Source organism: Anser anser, assembly GCF_964211835.1.
Source record: "Anser anser genome assembly, chromosome: 2".
In the NCBI taxonomy this organism is placed as follows: Eukaryota; Metazoa; Chordata; class Aves; order Anseriformes; family Anatidae; genus Anser; species Anser anser.
In genome coordinates this window covers 37,978,179-38,001,106 of record NC_139721.1, presented here as the reverse complement: position 1 = coordinate 38,001,106, position 22,928 = coordinate 37,978,179, and the positions used below count along the sequence as shown (strand labels likewise).

Here is a 22,928-nt window from a genome sequence, read left to right as displayed (position 1 = left end):
ATAAAATAAAAGCTGTTAAACAATATAAATACTGAAGACCAGAAGAAGTCTTGATCCTAGTTAAGCCAGTGGCAAAAAAAAATACAGTGGAGGCATGATTCCCCCTTCTTTATTCTGCTTTAAAACTGTAGATGAATAATCCATTTCAGGAAAACAACTAAGAACAAAACACCCATTCCGTCCTCTGCTTTTACATTCCTCTAGCAAAATGTACAAAATAGTCTTTGTTTCCATATGTAATCTCCATGGACTGTTACAGAACACCTTGTTCTAGCTGAGAGATGGTCTTTAAATAATAGATAGTCCACAATATACAAAAGGGGAAGTCTTGGCTCTGGAATATTTCTAGCAGCAGCAAAAGTTATCTGCCTGAAAGTATCATAAATTTAATGTGGAATGTAACATGTAAGGTTTAACCAAGTAGGGTGTAGATGAAGTATGAGAGAGTAGCAACATCTAAAATACATGTAAACAAATTCAGTTTTTCATTGATAAAGTATAGCCTGCTATAATATGCGACTCACGTAACTTGAAGAAATTCTCGCAGAGTTTCTGTACCACTTGAACAAAATACTTTAGTACATCTTCAGTAAAGAACTCATTTTTTACTGTAGAGTTGCCTCTAATTTCCTCTCCCATCACCAAATTTAATTATGCATTAAACTCTGAGTATCTTTCCTGGCATAGGTATGAAGATGATAGTCTAGATGCTATTTTCATGCTAGCCAGCAGCTTATTTATTTTTCATTAAAGGATAAGGGTAAATCACTCATTATAAGAGTCCTCCAGTGCCTATCCACAATTCTTCCTACAAACATGAGATGGAAATTTCTTCCTGAAATTCAGTAGTAAACTATCACCTCAATCACTTTATCACAAAGAATTTTTGTTGAATATTCCACAGAATATTAATAGATGAGAGCAGTACTATATATATATATATATATATATATATATAATATTTAAATGGGCCTTCATTTAAACATTTAGAAATATTTTAATGGAAAGCAAAATATTTTTATTTTTTGCAGGGTGTACTAACATATTTCTCTGAACAGAGAAATGTGTCAGAACACTACTAGGGCATATATTGGCCAATTCTGACCTTTATGCATAAATAGATGCATATAAACATATATATATGTAAGTGGATGTGTATATGTGTATGAATGTTTGTGTGTATTGATATATATATATATCACACACATATTTTGTTCCAAACATAGGTAAATACAAACTCCCCTTAGCCTTTAGTTGGTTTCCAGACTGATAACTAGAAAGGACAGCATTTAAAGGCTAGTTCATTACTACCTTATAAATTCCTGTTTTGCAAATGTGATTAATGTCAAACATTTCTGTTGTTGATTCTGAATACTATATACCACACCCCAGGTATATATATACATAGATTAATATATACATAAAAGACAACTTGCTTCAAATAGGTATATAATTATAATAACGCATTTTTCCTTAAGCTGGGAATCACACCTTCCTTTAAGATTTCTTGGTTTACTACTGTAATAAATAATATTCTTACTAAAATGGAAATACCATTCCAATTTAGAGGCAATATACTGTATACTGACAGCTCGTTGACATTTCTTAGCTCCATTCCTTGGTCCCCAAATACTCACAGTATGCCCTTTTTTAAAACTAGCAGATTTGATTCAAGCTTCTACTTAGCTAATTTAATATTGATTTCATTTTAGTCTCCACCTTCCACCTCCTTGGCCTTTCTGTTTAAATTAGATCTGCTTTTAAATGGATGCCATCTCAACCCCCTGTTGCCAGCACCTTAGCCTTTTCACTTAAATTGCATCTATTGTTAAATCAATCTTACTCCAGCATCCAGCATTCCTCTCCTGAGCTTTCCACTTGACATCACACACAGGCCTAAGTGGTGCCTGCTCCTGCCCCTAGCTTTCACCCAGCTTCTCCATTAAAATTAAATCTCTTTCCAAATCCATTTTCCACTTGCAGTTGCCACCTTCTTACTTTTTCATTTCTAAATGGCAACAGCTTTGTGTCTGTTTTAATTTGTGGAGCTCGAAAGGAAATTTTCAGATTCCTATACTTCCATACAAATACCATCTCCCCCAAGTCTTAAGATACAGGCAGATGGGATCTTCCAGTTTCTGGCCCTCAGCTTAAATAAGATCCATTTCATTGTTTTTGTTGCCTGAGTGGGAATTTCCCTTAGCCTAGTTACCACATCATACCTAAGAGCTCTATATTGTAACAGCTTTAATTCATCTTTTTAGTGTGAGATGTGTAAGCATGGACCTAGTGGTGGGCCTGTGTTATGGAGGCGGCATACCAAGTCAAAGAGGATACACATTTAATGAGGCCCTATACCAGCAGGGAGCTGGCCATAAATTATCTTGGTAATACGCTGGTAAAGAATCTGGGGATTCAGTGAGCTGAACAGTTACAATTGAGACAAATATTCCCACTGCTTCCCGCTACAAATATCTCAACGTGTTTGACAGACTCGGAAGGCTTATGGATGAATTGGCTTTTTAGGTGGTCAGAATTTTCAATGCCTTTTCCTTTATGCCTACGTCTGGTCTGAGAGAGTGACACTGAAGTTTCATCTTAGAAGAAAGAAATGTCCTCCCTTTTTCTTCCTTGCAGACAATAACCTCAAAAATGGGCAGATCCATACTGACCAGATGAGAGAAGAGACTGTCACTAAATTTCCCTGGAGCTGAGATTTATATTCAATTCCTGTCTATCAATACTAAGCTTTGAAATACAGTAGTTAAAAAAAAAAAAAAAGCCAAAGCTTCTCATTTCTTGTTTTGAGGGAGTATCTCTGATAGAAATCATATACTATGGGTCCCCTTGCATGTAATGTTTCCCAATGTATATATGAACATGATTGCCTTACAGACCACTTGAACAATTACTTTGCAAAGGAGCTACAGTACAAATTCTAAAAGAGATGGCTAACCAGCACAACTCAGTGAAATACATTAAATCAAGCTATGAATATCATGTCTCAGTCAGATAATTTTGGAAGATAATTTAATTGGCAATGTTCTTTCCCCAAATATGGCAAAGTCAAAAAAATACGAATTAGTTATCCATAATTTTAGCCATCTCAGTTCTAAATTTAATAAACCTAAAGACAACCAGCATGTTTAACCAAGATAGGTTGTAATTTTTTTTTCTTGGAAAAGGAAGGGATACCAATGTTGATTAATGATAATATCAAAGCAAGAGAAAGACCCACACAAATAAGGTATCACAAAGATTTGTTAGAAGAACCACAAAGAAAAACAAGATATTCAAATTTGTTTTTTGCTAATCCTTTTTTTTTTTTTAAACCCTATTGATTTTTACTGTAATCTGTTTTTTAGTTCTGTGTACTGAGTGTCTGATGCCATCAGGCTTTCAACCCTTCATAAAATAATCTTTCTAAATTCCTCCTATTTGTAAGCCAGGAATTGTTGTCTATATTTTGTACTTTTCAGATTTTTTTAGTTGTAGCATTTCAATAGTCCTAATTTTCAGGATATAAGAGAAGCAAGATTTATAACAAGAGACGCTGTCTTATTAAATCAGTTGATTTAGCCAATACAGTTTTCCACTTGGGTCAGCTGGTCATATAAAGTATATCACCTCTCCATAGAAAACCTACTTTTCAAGAATAGAATAGAATAGCATAGCATAGCATAGCATAGCATAGCATAGCTCTGTTGGATGGGACCTTCAGCAATCATTGACCATTTCATGGCTAACCAAAAATTAAAGCATATTATTGAAGATATTGTTCAAATGTCTCTTGAACACTGACAGACAAGGGGCTTCAACCACCTCTCTAGGAAGCTTATTCCAGTGTCTTTACCTTCGTGGTAAAGAAATTTTTCCTAATGTCCAGTCTGAACCTCCCCTGGTGCAGCTCTGTGCCGTTCTTACATGTCCTGTCATTGGTTCCCAGGGAGCAGAGGCCGGCACCTCTCTCTGCTTCCCCTCCACAGAAAGGTGCAGAGAGCAGTGAGGTCACCTCTTAGCCCTTTTTTCCAGACTAGATGACCCAAGGATCCTCAGCTTCTCCTTATGGAGCATGCCTTCAAGCCCTTTCACCAGCTTTGTTGTCCTCCTCTGGACACACTCAAGTATCCTTGAATCCCTGAAAGAATAAAAGCATTCTTTTTATATTGTAGAGCCCAGAACAGCACACAGTACTCAAGGTGAGGCAGCACAAATGCTAAATATCTCAGGAGAATCACCTCTTTTGGCTGGCTGGCTGCACTGTGTTTAATACACCCTAAAATGTGGTTTGCCTTCTTGGCTGCCAGGGCACACTGCTGCCTTGTGTTGAGCCTCCTGTCGACTGTATTATATTTATTGCAGTTAATCTGTGTTGGTTATGTGTTTTATTAGCTCTTTATCATAACAAGACTTTTCTTATGAATCCTCTGTGATCTAGGACATAGCTGGACTCAATTCAAACTTCATTTTACATTCTTTTGTTTTGAAACAGTCAATATTGACTGTTTCAATACAGTTGGTTTTGTTAGCTGAAATTTAATCTCAGTACATCTGTGTTTTTCTCAATATTACAGTTTAGGTGAAGCAAAACCAAATAATGCTGTGTTACTCTCACTATTTATAAGATGACTCTTATTCCTTGGCATTGATTTCCGCACATTTTCTTTTCCTTCATAATCATTACAATTAATCAGGACAATGTGCTATTTTGTACAACTGTAATTCAAGACTCACAAGGCTTTCATAAAAATGTATTTTTTACTTCATCTTTCTTCAGGGAGAGAATTTTTTATTGATGAAGTCACTATTGCATTATCCTTCTTTATCATTAACAGATTGATTCCCTGGTGGCTTCAAAATGAGTATTAATCCTGTTACATACTCTATTTCCCTTTTGCACATTCATCTTTCTCCTAATATGAAACGATACCAACTTTCTAACAATGAGAAAAACATTTTCCTAGCCATCATGTTTTCTGACACACAGGACATTTCTTTTTTTTCCAGTCCATCATAAGAAGTGTCCATCATCCACTGGCCATCATAAGATCCAGGTTTTTATTGCTCTATATTATTAGCTCTATTTTCATAGCTGAGAATGTAGTCATATATATTGGGTGTTTTTGAAGAGCTACTTTGAGAGAGAAGAGCTTAATTAGTGAGAGCGATGGTAATGCCAAATATATATATATATATTAAGAGATCAGCAAGACAACTTGAAGATGAAGAAAGAGCAGGAGAAAAGCAGTAACATATGAGGTACAACAGGTTTCCTCATTTGCAGAAAAGCACTTACAGAGAAAAAACAGTGCTCACTGATGCATTTGTGTGTGATTAAGTAGGAGACTTACCAGGTGCTTCTGCAACAGCTCTGAAATGGAGCATAGTGGATGATCTTATTCTAGGAAAGACCGATGGCACCATAGAAGGACTTAATAATGCATTTACAGAGACTGGAGAATGTTGGTTTGACACAGATCAAGAGAAGGATTATTTTGCTGGCTTCCCCATCTTGAAAAACTAAGGGCAAAAACAAAGGGAAGATCAGAGGTCACTAGTTTCTGCTCATCCAGAGAGATAAAAGATTGAAAGGAGAAGACTGATAATCTGGAGATCACAAAAGGAGTTTATCCAGTTCTATTTCTGATCTGTAGACTTGAATTCAAAGAAGGCACAGTAGGACCACAAGCTTACCTGCTGGTTGGTCAAAGAAGGACAATGTGGGAGTTACTGCTAGCATGAGGAAAGGGACGTTCTATCAGTGCTGGAGGCAATTTTGTCTGCTTAGCAGAAGATAAAAGGTAGTTTGGAGCTTAAAGTTGCTGAAACCATGGAAGACGTGCAGTAGAAAGCATTGAGATCTGCCTCCTCAAGGACTGAGGCAGACCATCACTAAGCATGATGGTTATGTCCATGCTGTGAGCAGGATTTGCAAAGGAGGAAATTTATACAATGCCCAACAACAAGAGCAAATGTCATGTGGTAAATCAGGATTTCTATGCAGAGCTTCAGAGATGTTCATGGGGTCAAACACAGGATGATAAATGAGAAGCAGGTTTTTGGAAATGGAAACTGCTTCATCTGTGTGGTGGTTTTACCCTGCTGGGCTGCTGCACTACAACCGCTCTCTCACTCCCTCTCTTCTTCCCTCAAGGGCAGCAGGTCCCACCAGACCCTGTTCCACCGGGGGCTCCTCCACGGGCTGCAGCGTGGAGATCTGCTCCATGTGGGACCCATGGGCTGCAGGGGGACAGCCTGCTCCACCAGGGGCCTCTCCACAGGCCGCAGGGGAACTGCTGCTGCCTGCCTGGAGCACCTCCTGCCCTCCTGCTGCACTGACCTTGGGGGCTGCAGGGCTGCTTCTCACCCCTCTTTCTCCCAGCTGCTGTTGCACAGCAGTTTTTTTCTCCTTTCTTAAATCTGCTCTCACAGAAGCCAAACCAGCATTGCTCCCTGGCTTGGCTCTGGCCAGTGGCAGGTCCCTTTTGGAGGGGCTGGAGCTGGCACTGATCTGCCATGGGGCAACTGCTGGGCTCTGCTTACAGAAGCCACTCCTGAAGCCCTTCCCTACAAAAACCTTGCCACATAAAAAAAAAAACAGTACAATGTGAAATGTAAAACAAAGTTACACAATGTTAGTGTGCCTGATGCTATGGAGAAGAAAATACGAGATCAATATTTTGCTACAAAACCTCATACCTGAACTCTCATACTATGGGAAATAAATTTTACCAGGTTTGTCAAGTTCAAGATATCAAGTCTGTCAAGTTAAAGATGGTAGGCTGTAACTGGACCACAGCAGTTAGCTACTAAACAGTGAGGAAGGGTCAGGAAAAAGGGAGACTTTCCTGAGTGACTGCAAAAAAAATTAACAGGAAGAGATATTAAGCAGATTTTTAAGCCCTATATTGAAAATATCGTCATTAAAACAAACAAACAAACAAAAAAAAAGACAAGAAAATTTGCACCATGGCCTGAATGTGACAGAACTGCGGTCATCCAGGGCTTTGAGGTAGATGTGTACAGATCCTTTTATTGAGAACTCCCAAAGAAAAGAACAACACTAAAGTAAAAATAAATAAATAAACTATAGACTAGTACAATTAAATAGCAAACTCAAAATTACTAGATCATAAAGAACAGAAATGAGAGGTTTATAACATTTCCTCCCTTTGTGTCCATGCGGTTGGCGAACCACTCTTCTCTTCTGAGTCCTAACTAGGTCTCTGGCTTTTTGAATTGCAGAAAACTTTGCTCACCTTCTCCAGTCCTTAGCAGTGTCTGCTCTACATCACCTCTAGGGCCCACCTGGTTTGCTGTTCCTCTCCACAGCCTTGTCTTGAGGAGAAGACTGCCAGCATCTTGTGGTGCTTCTCTCAGTTGTGTCCTGTTCTATGAATGCCACACAAGTGTGCTCTCCTGAACATCCTTTGCTCACTCCCACTCAACCTTCATAAGGGAAGCGAAGATACAAAGATGTGAAGCAAATATTATGTCACAGAGGTTGCTAGCAGCAAAGTTCAGGAACAGTCTTCCATCACTAGAAAAGTGGGAACAAAAATCCAGAATCACTCAATGATACAAAGGGTCCCTCCTGTCCCAAAACCTAAATTATTAAAATAATGTTAATATCTTCTGTCATGAATGGATGAAATGAACTTTCTTCTATGTACAGAAATCCAGAAGAAATTCCAATACAGGAACTCCAAATGTCACAAATGTTTTGAAAAGCACTGCTTTATGCCAAGTATTTGATTTGTAAATACTTTGCTCTAGGAAGTTTATCTTTAATTATTCAATAGAATTGAACAGGTTATACATTATATAAGGGGATATTAATTTTGCATACTAAAATGTCCGTGTCTTGTACTTAAGGTTAAAAACAGCAGTTGAGATATTCTTAGATATACAATAATCAGGCAGACTTAGATGTTGTCTTAAAGTAAATATTTGGGTCATACTGACAAATAACTGAAGCAAACAGAAATTGGTATGTATACAAAGAACAAAAGTCCAGAAATAGAGCCATCTGGGACTCAACTGACAGGGGGGAAAAAAAAAGAAAAAGAAAAAAAATAATAAAGGAACAAAACACCTAACTTGTGAATTAGCAATGAACTGTAAATGGAATAGATCAATTCCAGTTGGTCCTAGCATCTGTACTAAACATTTTAAAAAGAGCTCTGTAGTTTCTGGCACCAAACTCAGCAGCAATATAAAGGCATACTAATACATAACATATCTTCCTGAATCAGACTACCAAAAGAGATCAAAGCATATCTTCAAAAAGCAGATTCAGAGTTCTGCCTGTTCTGAAGTCAGCTTGGACACATTTATTGTGAAGATCGTGTGTTTGGAGATGGGATTGAAGTTGTAGCAGCCTTCTATACAAGTCTTTATTCTTGACTATTCTGCCAGTTTAGAGGACTGACTGGGTATGCATAGCAAAAACTCATTGGCGCTGTCTCTGTCTTGGTACTACGTGAGCTTAATTGGTAGGCGTAGTTTCTGGGTATTTATCATCTTCTGTGCATGGATTATTTTCCTTTACCAGCTTAATTTGTATAAATGCAGTATGGTAATGTTAATGGTAAGAAAAAGAGAGATTAGATATAAGGAAGAAATTCTTCACTCAGAGGGTGGTGAGGCACTGGCACAGGTTGCCCAGAGAAGCTGTGTTCAAGTGTTCAAGTCTAGGCAGGATGGGGCTTTGGACAACCTGATCTAGTGGGAGGCGTCCCTGCCCATTGAAGGGATTTGGATCTGGATTTTCTCGTGACACCCAATGACAGGACAAGGGACAATGGGTGCAAGCTGAAATATAGGAGGTTCCGCTTAAATATGAGATGAAACTTTTTCATGGTAAGGGTGACAGAGCACTGGAACAGGCTGCCCAGGGGGGTTGTGGAGTCTCCTTCTCTGGAGACGTTCAAAACCCACCTGGACACGTTCATGTGTGACCTGATCTAGGTGTTCCTGCTCCAGCAGGGGGATTGGACTAGATGAGCTTTCAAGGTCCCTTCCAATCCCTAACATTCTGTGATTCTGTGATCTGGATGATCTTTAAGGTCCCTTCCAACTCAAACCATTCCACTGAAAAAAAATAACAATAATAAAAATCCCAGAGCATTCTGCATCAAAGGAGATTAAATTAGAAAGGGTGCCAGAGAGGAAAACATTAATAATTAGTGAAATCAAGTGAGCTAAGATTTTTCATTTTCCTAATTTTCTCACTGTATAAAAAAGACTGTAATCACATATAAATTCTATAGGGGAAATACTTGTACCAAGTTTATTATCACCCATATTGAAAGGAATAAGAAGTTATAAATTGGAATCATTTGTAACTTTCTTTGGTCATAGGCAGAAAGAAAGCTACCATTCACTTTCTTTGAAACAATCTTATTTTAGAACTAGCAATAACACCTTTAAATACTAGCCTTGGGGGAAGAAGGGAGGGAGGGGGAAGCTTTATTTGTTTGAAGTGGTTTTAGACATATTTTCCATACGCTTTTTTTCCACAAATAAATGGCAAGTTGTTTAGACATTAGTCATTAGACAAGCATTTTAGCCATCAAGACAAAATTTAAGAAAAACGAGGAACAGAATAGTGACCTATATAGGAAGAAAATGTATCATCAGAAATATTTCATTAGGACAGTCTGATAGAAGAATAACATAAGCTGTAGTCAGCTATGCAGACATGTATAGGATGTCTGATTTGTTTTGCTAAACAGATGAAGCTTTGATATATATTTAGAAAGAACACAATAAAACATTTTAAACCAAAATGGAAAACTGTTCCTCAACAACTTAAGCTTCAAGTATGGATTTGCAGAGAGCACATCATGAAAAATGGTGTTTGCTTAAGCCTAAAAGAAAGAATCCCTATATATTTGCAGCTTAAACTGCTTTTTCTGGTTCTATGTTACTGTTAAGTACTCGTGATATGTATTTTTTTCTATAGACCTTATGGGTGATGACCATACTCTACCAGGAACTTTTACCCTGTAATGGCCATGAGTCCTTAATGACTTGAAAATGATTGATAAATATTTCCTTTAAGAAAATACATGCAATCAGGCAGCCTGCCTTTTAACTTCAGTAATGGCATGGAATGGGTGTAAATAGCTGTCAAAGACATGGCATGGAAAATGTTTTGGAAAGATTTTTTCAGATTCAGAAGGGCTAAGGAAACTGGGATGAGAAGGTTTGAGCCACCTTCACCTCCTAACATCTTTGATGTTCCCCAGACTTCTTTCATCTTACGGGGCAGCTGCATCCTTGGAGAATAAAAGATCTGAACATCTGATATGAATATCTTGGTTGTCAAAACACTAATAAAATTAGAAGAGAGTTCAGTAGCAGAGACCATAGTTAAGATTTTCATACCAGTTTAAGGCAGCTTGTGAGAGGATGTTTCCTTCAGTGCAGTCCTGCAGAGAAGTGTGGTGATCAGAGTGGGACTCACATTTTAAAATGTGGGGCAGTTTTTAAAATGATGATCTATCTCACTAGGTGAAGACAAAAAAGAAAATCTGGTGCCAAATCATAATAATTAGAGTGGAACCATGAAATATTCCGCTCCCAGCTTCTGGTTATAAAAGTTTATGCAAGAGGTTGTTTCTCAGTAGTTTGCTACTACTTCTTGCTGTCTTCATCTTATTACTATCTTCTAATACTTCATAGAGACAGAAAAACAATCACAGTGGCACATTATTACTGATGTTTCTTTTTCTTCCTTTCTTAATTGTCTTGCATGTTTTCCCTCCTTTAGTCCTCTCCATAAATAAGAAGCTATTCCTGGTATACTGCAAAGCAATGTGTGATTCTTCTGCCACATGACTAGAGGCTCAGATACTCAGATGTAATATGAAGTGTGATAGTATTGGCTCCTAACAGATGTCTGGATCAATCTGAGTAGTTCAGACGTAAGAACGGTGTATCTTTTGACAAAACTGAAAAAGTGAAGACCTAATGGTAAAACAAACAAACAAACAAAACCCACAGGTGCTTATCTGGAAAATTTATATATGCTACAAGTGCAAACATTGGAAAGTCCAAACTTTGGACTTCGTGCATGTAGCACTGACTTAACATTTTCCCCATTTTTGCTTCTTTGTCATAGGCTTTGGCTCCTTGTCTTACTACCTGTCACTTACTCTAACTGGTTACAACCACCCCAGCTACATACTTTTCTTAATGAATGTGATTGCATTAATATATTGCCATTCAAAAAATCTTAGCGCAGTGGGAAAAAAATGCAATGTAAAATAGTATTTGGAGCCCCATTGGTTAATAAAATCTTCTGTACGTAAAAGCACACAAGCAAGTAGCTTCTAGCCTGCCACTCTGCGACTGGGGACAGCTGAAGGTGCCATCCATTCCAGCCATCATTTTGAGGGCTTATCCTGATTTATAAAATGGAAAGGCAAACATCAAGAGAATCTAAGCTATTTCAGCACAAGAAGCTGCACGTTTTACTAAGAATTATGCTATCTGCATATCACTGCTCTGTTCATACCCTGCACCTCCCTCCAGGCACACTTAGGATGTGCCAGCTTTGAAAGGAGAAATTAGTGATATACCTATGGGCTGACAAGCTCTGGCAGCTGTTTGCACAGGGCCTGCCAGCAGGTCAGTGGGATATTGCCAGAGAAGCTGAATTCCAGATGAGAGGGTGGCAAAGGAGAAGGTATTTTTTCAGATGTCTGATTCTTCTGTGCTACCTTCAAAGGGAGAGGAAATTTTAACTGGCATATGGGTGAATGCACTGCATTAATAGTAGTGAGGCATACCTAAATGTCATCCATCTACAAAAGAATAACCCTCAAAATTACTGATGACAGTGGATACACCTTCTTCAGCTAGCAGCATGTTGCACTTTTCTCACTCAGACAGATTATGACAACTATTCCTCTGATATGGCCCATGAGTGAATGAACATCATTTTAATGGACTACCCACAGTGGGCAGCCAGCACAAATTTGCACTTCCAAGCCCAGCAGGTAGTGAACTCTAAAAGAACATTTCACACTGGCCATTAAGCATCCAGCATGACCACAAAACTGAGGTGACACAAGGAGAGAAAAATTCCCTGGGAATATGGATCATGTTTTGCAGCCAGCTGCAGATAAAATAACCAGTTTCTGCTGTAACCTGCTATTATCTGTGGGGTGCTAAAAAATCCTCTCCCTAGGATTTTAAGTTTCTCTCTGCATGACTGCAGTTAATGACTGGACTCCATGGGGTGTTCCTTGTTTAGTGACTGAGTATCTCTACTGATGACATGTTGCTTTAAAAAAAGATAATAATAGTGAAGCATAGAACTATAGAACTGTATGGAAAATGATTTTATTTTTCATTGAACTTACTTCCAGTTGTATGCAGCTTTCTGAAGTTAATTGTTGTAATCCTAAGAATGTATGGCAGGTATTATCCATAATCCATTAGTCAGGAATAAACAAAATCAATTATTCAATATCAGCCTTAAACTAATGTTTTCCCCTTGGGAAACCTATACAAATGTTATTGCTCTTTACTTTTGCCCAATTAAATGTGCATACATCTCTCTAGATGTATGCATCCTAAAATTTCAGTCAATGTAAAGTTTTATTTAATGGCCCTTCGCAGTCTTAGTCCTGGGAGTCTTCTAGACATAAATGCTGAAAATGTCAGGTAAAATCAGAGAGAATTTTTAGAATGAAAGGTAACAATTCAAATAACTGATGATGAATCTTCATATTAAAGAGCTATCAGCCATAAAATAGAGTGCATAATGGAAAATGGCACATTCAATTGTCTTGTATGATAGAGCAGCTTCTTGCTTTGAGAATTATCTTCACAAGAATTTTAAGTCAAACTTCAGCTTTAGTACTATATAATACGTCTTTCACTGCAAAATAGAAAGCCTCAGCTGAACGGATTTGAACAGCTCATCTCAAAACTTTTCTGATGGTGCTATTAAATATGTTTTCTTTGTCAAAGACACATCTATGTTGCCAATCATTAATACATACCGACTTCATGTCTTTCTCCAAGAGACCTGCTTGTAGAAGAACTAGTTACTTTAAATTCTCTCTCTACTTACAGTTGCAGATTATGTTGGTGATTGCTGAGAGGAATGATGTGTGGTTCTGAAGTGGTGAATTATCTCAAAAACATACTTGCTAACTCTTTCTATCATGTCCTCAGGGGAAAAAAATCCTCTTCTGAGAGCAGGGAAAACTAAGGTGTATAAATAACCACACACGCACAAAAATAACAATAAAAAAGAATCTATTACTACAGACATGATTTCTTCCAAAAATGAAGCAGTAGTTATGTTTTACATTATACATCTACATATTTTATAAATCAGTTTTTACAAGAGTATATCTGCAAATGTATCTCTTGGTCCCATTAGTGCTTAGAGCAATTTTGATTTTTGGTGTTTTATTTTGTTATAGCATTCTGAAGGGGGCTTGCAACGTGAAAGAAAAGCAGTATAAGGAGGAGGTGAAAATAGGTTGGGTCTGACACTCGGACTGGGCTAGCTGGTGAGCGTAATGTCCTGCTCAGGCAGTTTCAAGAAAATACTCTTGCAGCTGAGGGGATGCTGCATGATTGAAGTACATCAAGTTCAGTTTTCATCTAAGCTACTCCTTTTCTGGACTCAAGAGGAGAGGCAATTAAAATCATCAGCAGCATTTCCACAGATTTTATAGGACATTTCATCAGTCCTTCAGTCTCTAAGCCTCATTTCTCCATCCCCTTCAGCCTGGATGAGCACTCTTTCTTTCTCTGTTTGCCTTGTACATACAGTGCTGGGAAAGGGGCTGTTTCATATTAGGTGCTATGGTGGTTTTACTCAGCTAGACAGCTGAGCTCCACCACAACCACGTTCTCACCCGTCATCCTCAAAGGGAAAGGGGAAGAAAATATGACGGAAAGGGCTCAAGGGTTGAGATAAGGGCAGGGAGATTGCTCAACAATTATCGTCACACGCAAAACAGACTCAGAATAGGGAGATTAATCTAATTTATCACCTACTACTAACAAGCTAGAACAGTGAGAAAAAAAGCAAGCTAAAACCACCTCCCCCCCAGCCACCCTCTTCCACCTCCTCCCCCCGAGTGGTGCAGGCAAATGGGGAATGGGGGCTGCAGTCACTCCCTGATGCTTCATCTCCGCTGCTCCTTCACGGTCCCGCTCTGCCCCTGCTCCCCGTGGGGTCCCTCCCACGGGATGCCGTCCTTCCCGAACTGAGCCTGCGGGGGCTGCCCACAGGCAGCAGCTCTTCAAGAACTGCTCCCACATGGCTCCGTACCACGGGGTCCATCCCCCAGGAGCAACCTGCTCCAGCACGGGTCCCCCACGGGCGGCAGCTCCCCCCAGACCCCCTGCTCCTGCGTGGGCTCCTCTCCACGGGCTGCAGCTCCGGCCCGGGGCCTGCTCCTGCGGGGGCTCTCCATGGGCCGCAGCCTCCTCCAGGCCACATCCACCCGCTCCACCGGGGGCTCCTCCACGGGCTGCAGCGTGGAGATCTGCTCCGTGTGGGACCCATGGGCTGCAGGGGGACAGCCTGCTCCACCAGGGGCCTCTCCACAGGCCGCAGGGGAACTGCTGCTGCCTGCCTGGAGCACCTCCTGCCCTCCTGCTGCACTGACCTGGGGGTGTGCAGGGCTGCTTCTCAGCCCTCTCTCTCCCAGCTGCTGTTGCACAGCAGTTTTTGTTTGTTTGTTTGTTTTTCTCTTCCCTTTCTTAAATCTGCTTTCCCAGAGGCCCAACCAACATCGCTCACTAGCTCGGCTGTGGCCAGCAGCAGGTCCATTGTGGAGCTGGCTCTGATCTGACATGGGGCAGCTGCTGGGCTCTGCTCGTAGAGGCCACCCCTACAAACCCCCACTACCAAAACTTTGCCATATAAACCCGGTACAGATCCTCATACAGTGATTAACGCGATGAGGACATAAATTCAGTTTAGGTCTTATATACGTGCTTGTGTATAAACAAATAAAGGCAGTTGCCTTTCATGTGACCAAAGAATCCTAATGTGCTGTGACTGTCAGTTCTACATTGCTTCTGTAAAAAGCCCTCCTAAATCATCAGAAAAATCACCTTCATCCCAAACTTGCGTTTAGATTTCTGTGGTAGCTTGGAAGTGTGTCTTCTTGAAGCTGTTGAAAATCTTACCAAGAGTAGCAAGATACAAGATTTAGACTAAAACATTGTAATTTAAAAATCATTATGACCGTAAAAGGAACCAAAAACTTATCAAGGGCAGATATCCCCACATTGTTTCTGACAGAAATGTTGAAAGAAATTGGAAGGATTCTGAAAAGACTCACTGTCCCCACAAATTCAGAGAAGATTCTGCTGCTTTTTCACATCCAACTGTTATCTATTTATTCTCAACTCAGTGGACTCACTTGGTTTGTCGTTTCCTTACATTCATGAGAGTCCATTGCTTTATGAAAGTTGGGGAGAAATTAGGTTCATGAACTAAATAGTTTCCACCACCTGAATTTCTAAACACTTCAAAAGGAGCAGAATCTGAAGAATTATGAAATTTATGCTGAGATTGCTCTTGAAACAAGAAGCTACATTATTCTACAGTGGTTTTTATCTACGTACTCTTCAGATATGTGAATAAGCATGCGTGCTGAAAGGAGCATGCATGTCTGGTCAGCGAGCTGCTGCCTAGTCTGGCCAGGCACAGTGCTATGTGGACATTTTAGATGACAGACCACAGAGCCTTCTGGAAGACACTTCCACAGTATTTTTACTTGTTTATTTCTGTTATGCAAACCTGTGCATGTGTTTACTATTTTTTTAATATAATTTGTCCATACTTATTTTTCAGTTGACATATTTTCATTTCCATTTGTTCATTTCTGGCACTGTTGTATTTTCAGTTGATTTCATAGGCGGACTTGACACATACTCCTACCGACAGCCCCCCCAGGAGCATGTTGAGTTAAAGCCTGTAAAGCCTGTAGGTAAGGTTCTGGTCCTGTGGACCACATTAATCCTTCTAACTGGACTGAAAGCTAACTTTCTCCTGAAGTAATTTTGGCATGAGGTTACTAATAATTTAATTATACTTCAATTAGAGCTTAATTAAAAAATAATCCACATAAAACATGATAGTAAGGACACTTTGTCATTGATGACACGTCTGCTAAAACAAAGATTAGTAGATATCACTACATCTGCCATGACATGCCTTGGCTTAACACAAGGAGAGGCTTGCAGTAAAGGATGGGATTGTTTCCTGTTGACTTTTTAGCAAAAAGAGAGCTAGTTTATGGCTTCTGCTTCATAAACCTTAATGGGATTAACCCATTTATGAAAAAGCAGAACCTTCTAGCTACTGGAAGACAAATGTTTGCTGAAAAAATGCTAGTTGGCTTAAAATCTATGTGTAGAGTTTCACTGAAACCTCATTATCTCTTTGTTGTCAGTTATTTGCTCTCACTACAAAAATCATGGTTTTCATAGAGTCTTCCTATGAAGTACTCTCTGCTACCTAATGAATTAATTTGGATACATATCTGTTCATTTTATATGAAATAAATTAAAGTACAGGGAGATGTTAGCAGCACATATATTTTGGCAGAAGCTAAGATAAATTTAAATATATGATATTTCATAGTATTACTGGTAAAACATAAGATGTTCATTTGGAAATTCTTCTTAGATGTTTTTAAGTTGTTGCCTCGATGCTTTCCATCTTTAAATTGATATTTGGGCCTTTCAGGCATCTTAAATGCAGCACGAAACCCAAGTGCAGCTAACTGACTGAACTTGATCTAATGACTTACTGTATTTTACTTATCAGTTAAGAGAATTAAAATGAGTTTGAAGGTTTTTCCTGGTGTATGCATGGTTACATGTTCTAGGAGTTTTAATTTAAAGAGGACAGTTGCTAACAAAATGTTTTGAGTGGGCACTTGACACCCAAACTCTGCTTGAGACTTTACTAATATTTTCATGTTTTGTAAATACATTTTACACATGCTGCAGCTTTCAGTTTGCAGAAAAAAAAATGAACAAAATTTTATTCAAATTTAGTGAGTAAAAATTGTAGGATTATGAAAGCCAAGAAAGGAGAAAAGCCCTATCTCAGTGTGACAGTACATGTTAGAACAGGAAGAAATATCACATTAAGACAACAACAACAACAAATAATGAGGAGTTTGACATGATAATAAGTATACTCTCTGTGTTGGAATATGTATTTTCAGTAATATTTCACTAGATGCTGGCTTTACTGCATTTTATATGGGAAAGATGACAGCAGAAAGGAGGTTTGACCATTCTTAATACGATGCTTGAGAGAAATTGGTATCTGGGAAGAAGAAAGCCACAGCTACAACATTTACATCTCTCCATAAACAATTTTAATCTCTAAAGCTGTGTTGAGGTTAGTTTTAAAACAGTCGTTGAGCAAACTCAATGTAACTAAAGGAGAAAAATAATAATAATAATAATAATTTCAGGAAAGATTTATATATACATTATATACATTCCTGTAAAATCTGTTCATTTACGTAAAAAAAAAAAAAAAGACATAGAATATGAGAATTTTTTCGTTAGCAGATTTAGGTTAAATAGCTTGGAGGATACGGGGGATGTTGGTGAGCTTTTTATACTGGAAAATAAATGACATCTTCCCATTTCCTATGGATAGGTATTCTTGTACAGGTGAAAGGATCTTATCTGGCTTCTTTATGGCTGCTAGAAATATAAAACTGTAAAACAAATTACATTGTATTTTCTTCTTTATTGATGTCATGTTTTTAGGCACTGAAAGCTACAGAAAGCATCTTTACTTAAGCAAGGAGGAAAAATAATATCAGTGATCAAGTCTGAATTAAATTGCTGGAAACCATTTGAACAGTCGGAGGATTGTGCCAGAAATTTGCAGATGCTTATCCGTCTGCAGCACATCAGCCTTCCTGACATCTTTTAAGAAGTTAATTGCTATCAATATCAGTTATATGTAGTCTGAAAATCCATAGTATCACTAAGAAATGTGACTTCTGATATCCAGACTGTGAAAAACTCCATTTCTATTCATTGAGAAGTGAACATGAATAATGCCTGTTAAATACATTAAGAGCCTTAATAAAGGTTATAGATCTTTTACCATCTTCCCCACTTTACTCATGGGAAAGATTAGTGTGATGCTTTTTATAGAGAAAAGCCTGGCTGTATACCCCGCTTTCTCATCCCTTTCATCTCCTTTCTTTCATTCATAAATTAAATAAACATAAGACATTGAAAAAAAAAAACAAGGTTCTGTGGCCTCATTGAAAGTATGTAGAAGACATTCTCAGTTTTTATTGAGTACTTATACTCAGTATGATACGTGCTTGGTGCTACAATACTTGCTAATCATTAACAAGTCTGAGAGTCATTTTCCTTTTCGTCTCTGAGTATAGATTAAATTTGAATCTGTGCTCGCAGGGAATGTTCTTAAACACAAATATGAACAAACATAGCATGTCTGCTGTCGGTTCCGCCTATAACTCCATTAGGCCATTGGACTAGCAGAAGGAGAATCTTTGCCCTGAACCATTCAGTTTCAATTAAAATGTGGCGGGAGGGACAACAGAGGGAGTGGAAAAAAATTGTCATGTTCTCTCTGGGACTGAAACACATAGGTTTTAAAGAAGACTGTTGTGTTTTCATTTGTTCCAAGCATAATATCTAAAGCCAGGTCACCTGGTAGTAATTAAAATTGCTTCCACGTACTGCTAGATGTAAAATAGAGAAGTATGGAGATACGAAATCAAAACAAAACGGAATGTTGCATTTCAATTTCATTGTTTTGTTTTGTTTCATTATGATTATTAATGATTTGAAGAAATTTAAAATGTTGCATTTTGGTTTGCACTTGGGTTTTTTATTGCTGTTATTATTTGGTTGCAGAAGTTAAACTTTACATGTGCACCATTACTGCTGGGATGAGTAGGTGTGATTCATTGCTACTATAGTTTTGGGTAGCCCCATCTGGACAGGCACTGAACCCCTAATTACAAAGAAGACAGAGCATTTCTACAGATGTTCCTAGCTTCTGCTTGTGGAATTGATGCAGTGTCTGGGAAATGACCAATGGAGAGGTTACTGCTCTATGATGGGTCTATGTGATCCTGCCCTGTTTGTATCTTCTCCTGAAACTCTAGCCACCATGAAATTGCTACAAAAAGCCATCACAGATTTTCCAAAATTATCCAGGAGAACATAGCTTACAGGCAGACATGAAAATACATAGATTCAGCAGGCGGGTGACTGTAATGAAGACTATAAATGTGTGAGTCCAGCTGAAATGTACATTTGTAATCAAATGAGAATTCTATAACCTGGTGAATATACATCTTACGCTGTTAAAATATATTATGCTGAAAATAATTTATTATTATGTGAGCTTCAGGCATTTTTCACCACCTCCTGTATTTTTCCCAAAATGTTTTTTTTTGCTTTTCTGGTATGCATGATGCAAAGCTACCACTTTGTAACCAGCCTTTCATTTTTGACCTTATTTCTGTGTCTTACAGCTGAGGAAATTAGTGTCTAGAGGTGTTTTATCCACTTGTTCATTAGTTACTAACCTGTCAGCTGCTGTTAAGGTACTTCTCACAAATAAGATGTACAGAACAGGTTTTCATTTGTTAGTAATTCATATATTCTGTTTTATAGGTCGAAGTAAGTAATGAGCATTGACTCAAGACTTCTGCTGTTGTAGCTGAAGAAACAGATTTTAGAAGAAAAGACCAACCTTGTGACTCATCCTTCTGGAAGAAACCCACCATCCGTTTCTCACGGCATGGGGATTGTTCTTCCCACAGGCTCAGTGTCATTATCAGCATTGTTATTTGGTAGATCCTTGTAGATTATCTGGAATTTTTGAATGATTTCCTTATATGAACACTTGTAAATTGTAAATTTTTTCTTTTTTAATTTAATATTTTTACAACATTTAGTGTTGAGGCATGAAAACAAAACCTGTGAAAACTATGAGAAGGATGCATCTTTCTCAAGGAAGACAGTATTTTTTAACTGACAGAATCATACTGTGCCTGGTCAAGATTGTGTCAGTAAACAGTGATTTTGACTCCAAAACATACAGCACGAGTCAAAGCCTAACAGTGTAAAAGAGATCATTTCAATGCTGTGTTTAAAATCCACAATGTCCACTCCTTGTATTTTCTTAACTGCTGTATGCAGTAGGAATTGATCTATGACTCTTCTTAGCTGTTCCAGCACTAATGTACTCATCTCATTATTGCAATTCATATATGGCTCCTTCTCCTTCCCTAATCTCTTTTGCCCTGAGCCCATCAACAATAATGTCTCTGATTTGAGAGGTAGAATGACCACTCTATGGATGTCAGTCTCTAGGAACCTTTAAATCCAGGGCTCTTTAGGTGTCTGTGTTTTGCACATTTTTAAACTCTTTTCCTCCCTTCTCCCAGGAAGAAGCCAAGCATGAATGTACAGTATAAGGCACCAACTGCAGCCTTAGAAGCCTCTGGGGACTAACTTTTCTCTTAATTTAAAAGTAAACAAGCAAACCTGAAAATGTGTATAAAAATTTGTAAAGTTATTTGTAAATACTTCTAGACAAAGAACATGTATGTAACTCTGTGGTATTTTGTTTTCTATTCTGTCACCACTAGCATAAAGTGATACACAAAAGCTACTTTCTTTGGGCAACTGGTATTTTTTTTTTTTACCAGAACTTTGTGTTTCTCTCTTCTTAATTGTTATTTAAAATAGTGTGCACAGTTGTATACACCAGAGAGTTATGTCTCTTCACAGAGCCTCCGTGCCTCAGCATCAGCATAAATTCATCAGGGTTTGGGGGCATTTGCGCTTTCTCATTTTGTGGTTTCTTTGGTGGGATTGTCAGGAAGGACATTCCTTTCAATATGTTTATCTTTACCTCTCAAATAGAAGCTGAATTAAGGGCCTTTGTAAATGTCCTAAATAGTATTCGGCTGGTAATTTCTGGTCCAACAGCACTCAGATTCTCAGTTTCCAGTCTTCTCTTGAAGGATGCATCCCCTGTCTTTTCCAGTCTGAGCAGACATGAAGTAGATGAAGGCTTGTCTTGATTCTTTCCCTTATAAATTCTATTTGTATTATTCGTTGGTATGAACGTAATGAGAATGTTAATAAATATAATAGAGGTAGAGTCTATTGTTTCTAGGTGACAATGCTCTAGTGGTGCATGCACCTGTTTCCCAGTTAGCTGCACCAAAGACCTCATCATCTTTGGAGAAAATATCATCTGAACACAGGTTAACCTTCCCTGAAATCAAGTATGAATTAAGTGTTAAGACAAAGTCAACAGAAATGACAACTGAATAAAATTCTTTCTTAGTATTCTTAGGGTTGGATATACCTCAAACAGTATGTGTTTGTTTGTAAAATCAGACTGCCAAAACCAGGAATGTACATGAATATAATGTCCTTTTGTACTTATACCTTCCCTCATACACGATGTTCTCTGCAAATTACATGGTTCGCTCAATCTTGAATACTTCATCTTAGCACTCAAAAAATAGGTATTTGTGACAAAACTAATATAAATGATATCATTTTTGAGGCATTATGAAGAAGATAACAGTGAGAATTGCTTTATAGTTGTAATATTTTAATAAGGCAAAAACATTTTTATCTGCTTGAGTAATACTTTACTTCTGCTTAGCACAAAAGATTATTTTGTTTCTTTCTATGATGCCTTAAACAGTGACAATGTCTATCCAGCCACTGCCTGCAGCCTTCTGTGTTTGAAATGGCTCCAGGATTTCGGAGACTAGTATATCTGAGCACTGTTCAGAGCCCAATGGTTTTCAGCAGCTTCCGTGTTTTACCTCTCTCAATTTCAGAGAGTCCATGATGTGGGCATCTAGCACAGATTCCTGTGATCAAGGCAGTTCCCATTTCGGTTTTACATTTCAACACTAATTTCATGGCATTAATTACTATGAGCTGGCAGATCAAAGGCTTCCAACTGAACACAGTGCCACTCTCAGGACCAAAGGGAGGAAAGGGAAGGAGCACTACATCCCAGTCAGTTGCAGTTTCTCCTCCAGAAGATAATATACTCTGTTCTGGCAGAGTTTTGGAAACATATATTAATTTTCAACCAAGACAGAAACATCTGCTGGACAGTATTTTACAAATTTGACTGAATGTACCTCTAATATGCCTTTCTGTGGAACCTTCAGATATTCAGCTTTCTAATGAAGAACTGTGGGCGTGCCACAAAAATTCTGCAAAGACGGAACTGACTGCTCTTCCATCTGAGATATTGATCACTTTTTATCTGGGGAACATAAACTACTACATTCCAAGTAAGCTTAAAATCTTGGAATCGTTACCAATACAGCAAGTCTGCCATCTGTCTCATTTAATGAACAGAACAAACCTGATTGAAAGGAATTTGTCTTCATTAGAACAAACTAAAACACACACTGCAATGCTGAGGAAAACTGTCATTCTTTTCTAAATTAAGACACAAAATAGTACCAAGTAATCTGTACATGCTGGAAAAAAAATATTAAGAGTAATAAATGAACTTGAATGTTAATTTCTGTGTCCTCCAATACAGTATACATATCGGGTAACATTTTGATAAGGAGTCATGAGAAATAGTTCCTTTATTTTTGCAACACATTCTTTCAGTAAGGTGTTAGGTGAGTCACAGAACAGCCAGTTGCATAGGAAATAAATGTTGGCTTTCTAAATAAGCTTGGATAGTTTTGTTAAGCTTAACTGTAACATGCATTTTCAGGAAATGACTAAATCTGTACTGCAAAAGAGAATTTGCCAACAATCCTCACATTTCAGAGTAGATTATCAGTTGGTGTAAACTCTCTTGGTGGCATTAATAACTCATACTGTAACAGTTTATAACAGCTGAAGATCTGTCC

At 38.2% G+C, this 22,928-nt stretch overlaps 1 protein-coding gene across 12 annotated transcripts in view; it reads left to right on the top strand.

Moving 5' to 3' along the window:
• Positions 1–20,687, top strand: part of NKAIN3 (sodium/potassium transporting ATPase interacting 3) — a 372,374-nt gene extending 351,687 nt beyond the window's left edge. For 8 of the 12 annotated variants that reach the window (XM_083823891.1, XM_083823884.1, XM_083823879.1 and 5 more), the window contains 2 exons: positions 15,897–15,980; positions 17,788–19,675. In XM_083823891.1, coding sequence (XP_083680017.1) covers positions 15,897–15,980; positions 17,788–17,837 — 134 coding nt within the window. In that variant the 3' untranslated portion in view covers positions 17,838–19,675. The other 4 variants (XM_083823885.1, XM_083823886.1, XM_083823888.1 and 1 more) reach the window with 3 other exon arrangements.
• The last annotated feature ends 2,241 nt before the right edge of the window (positions 20,688–22,928 follow it).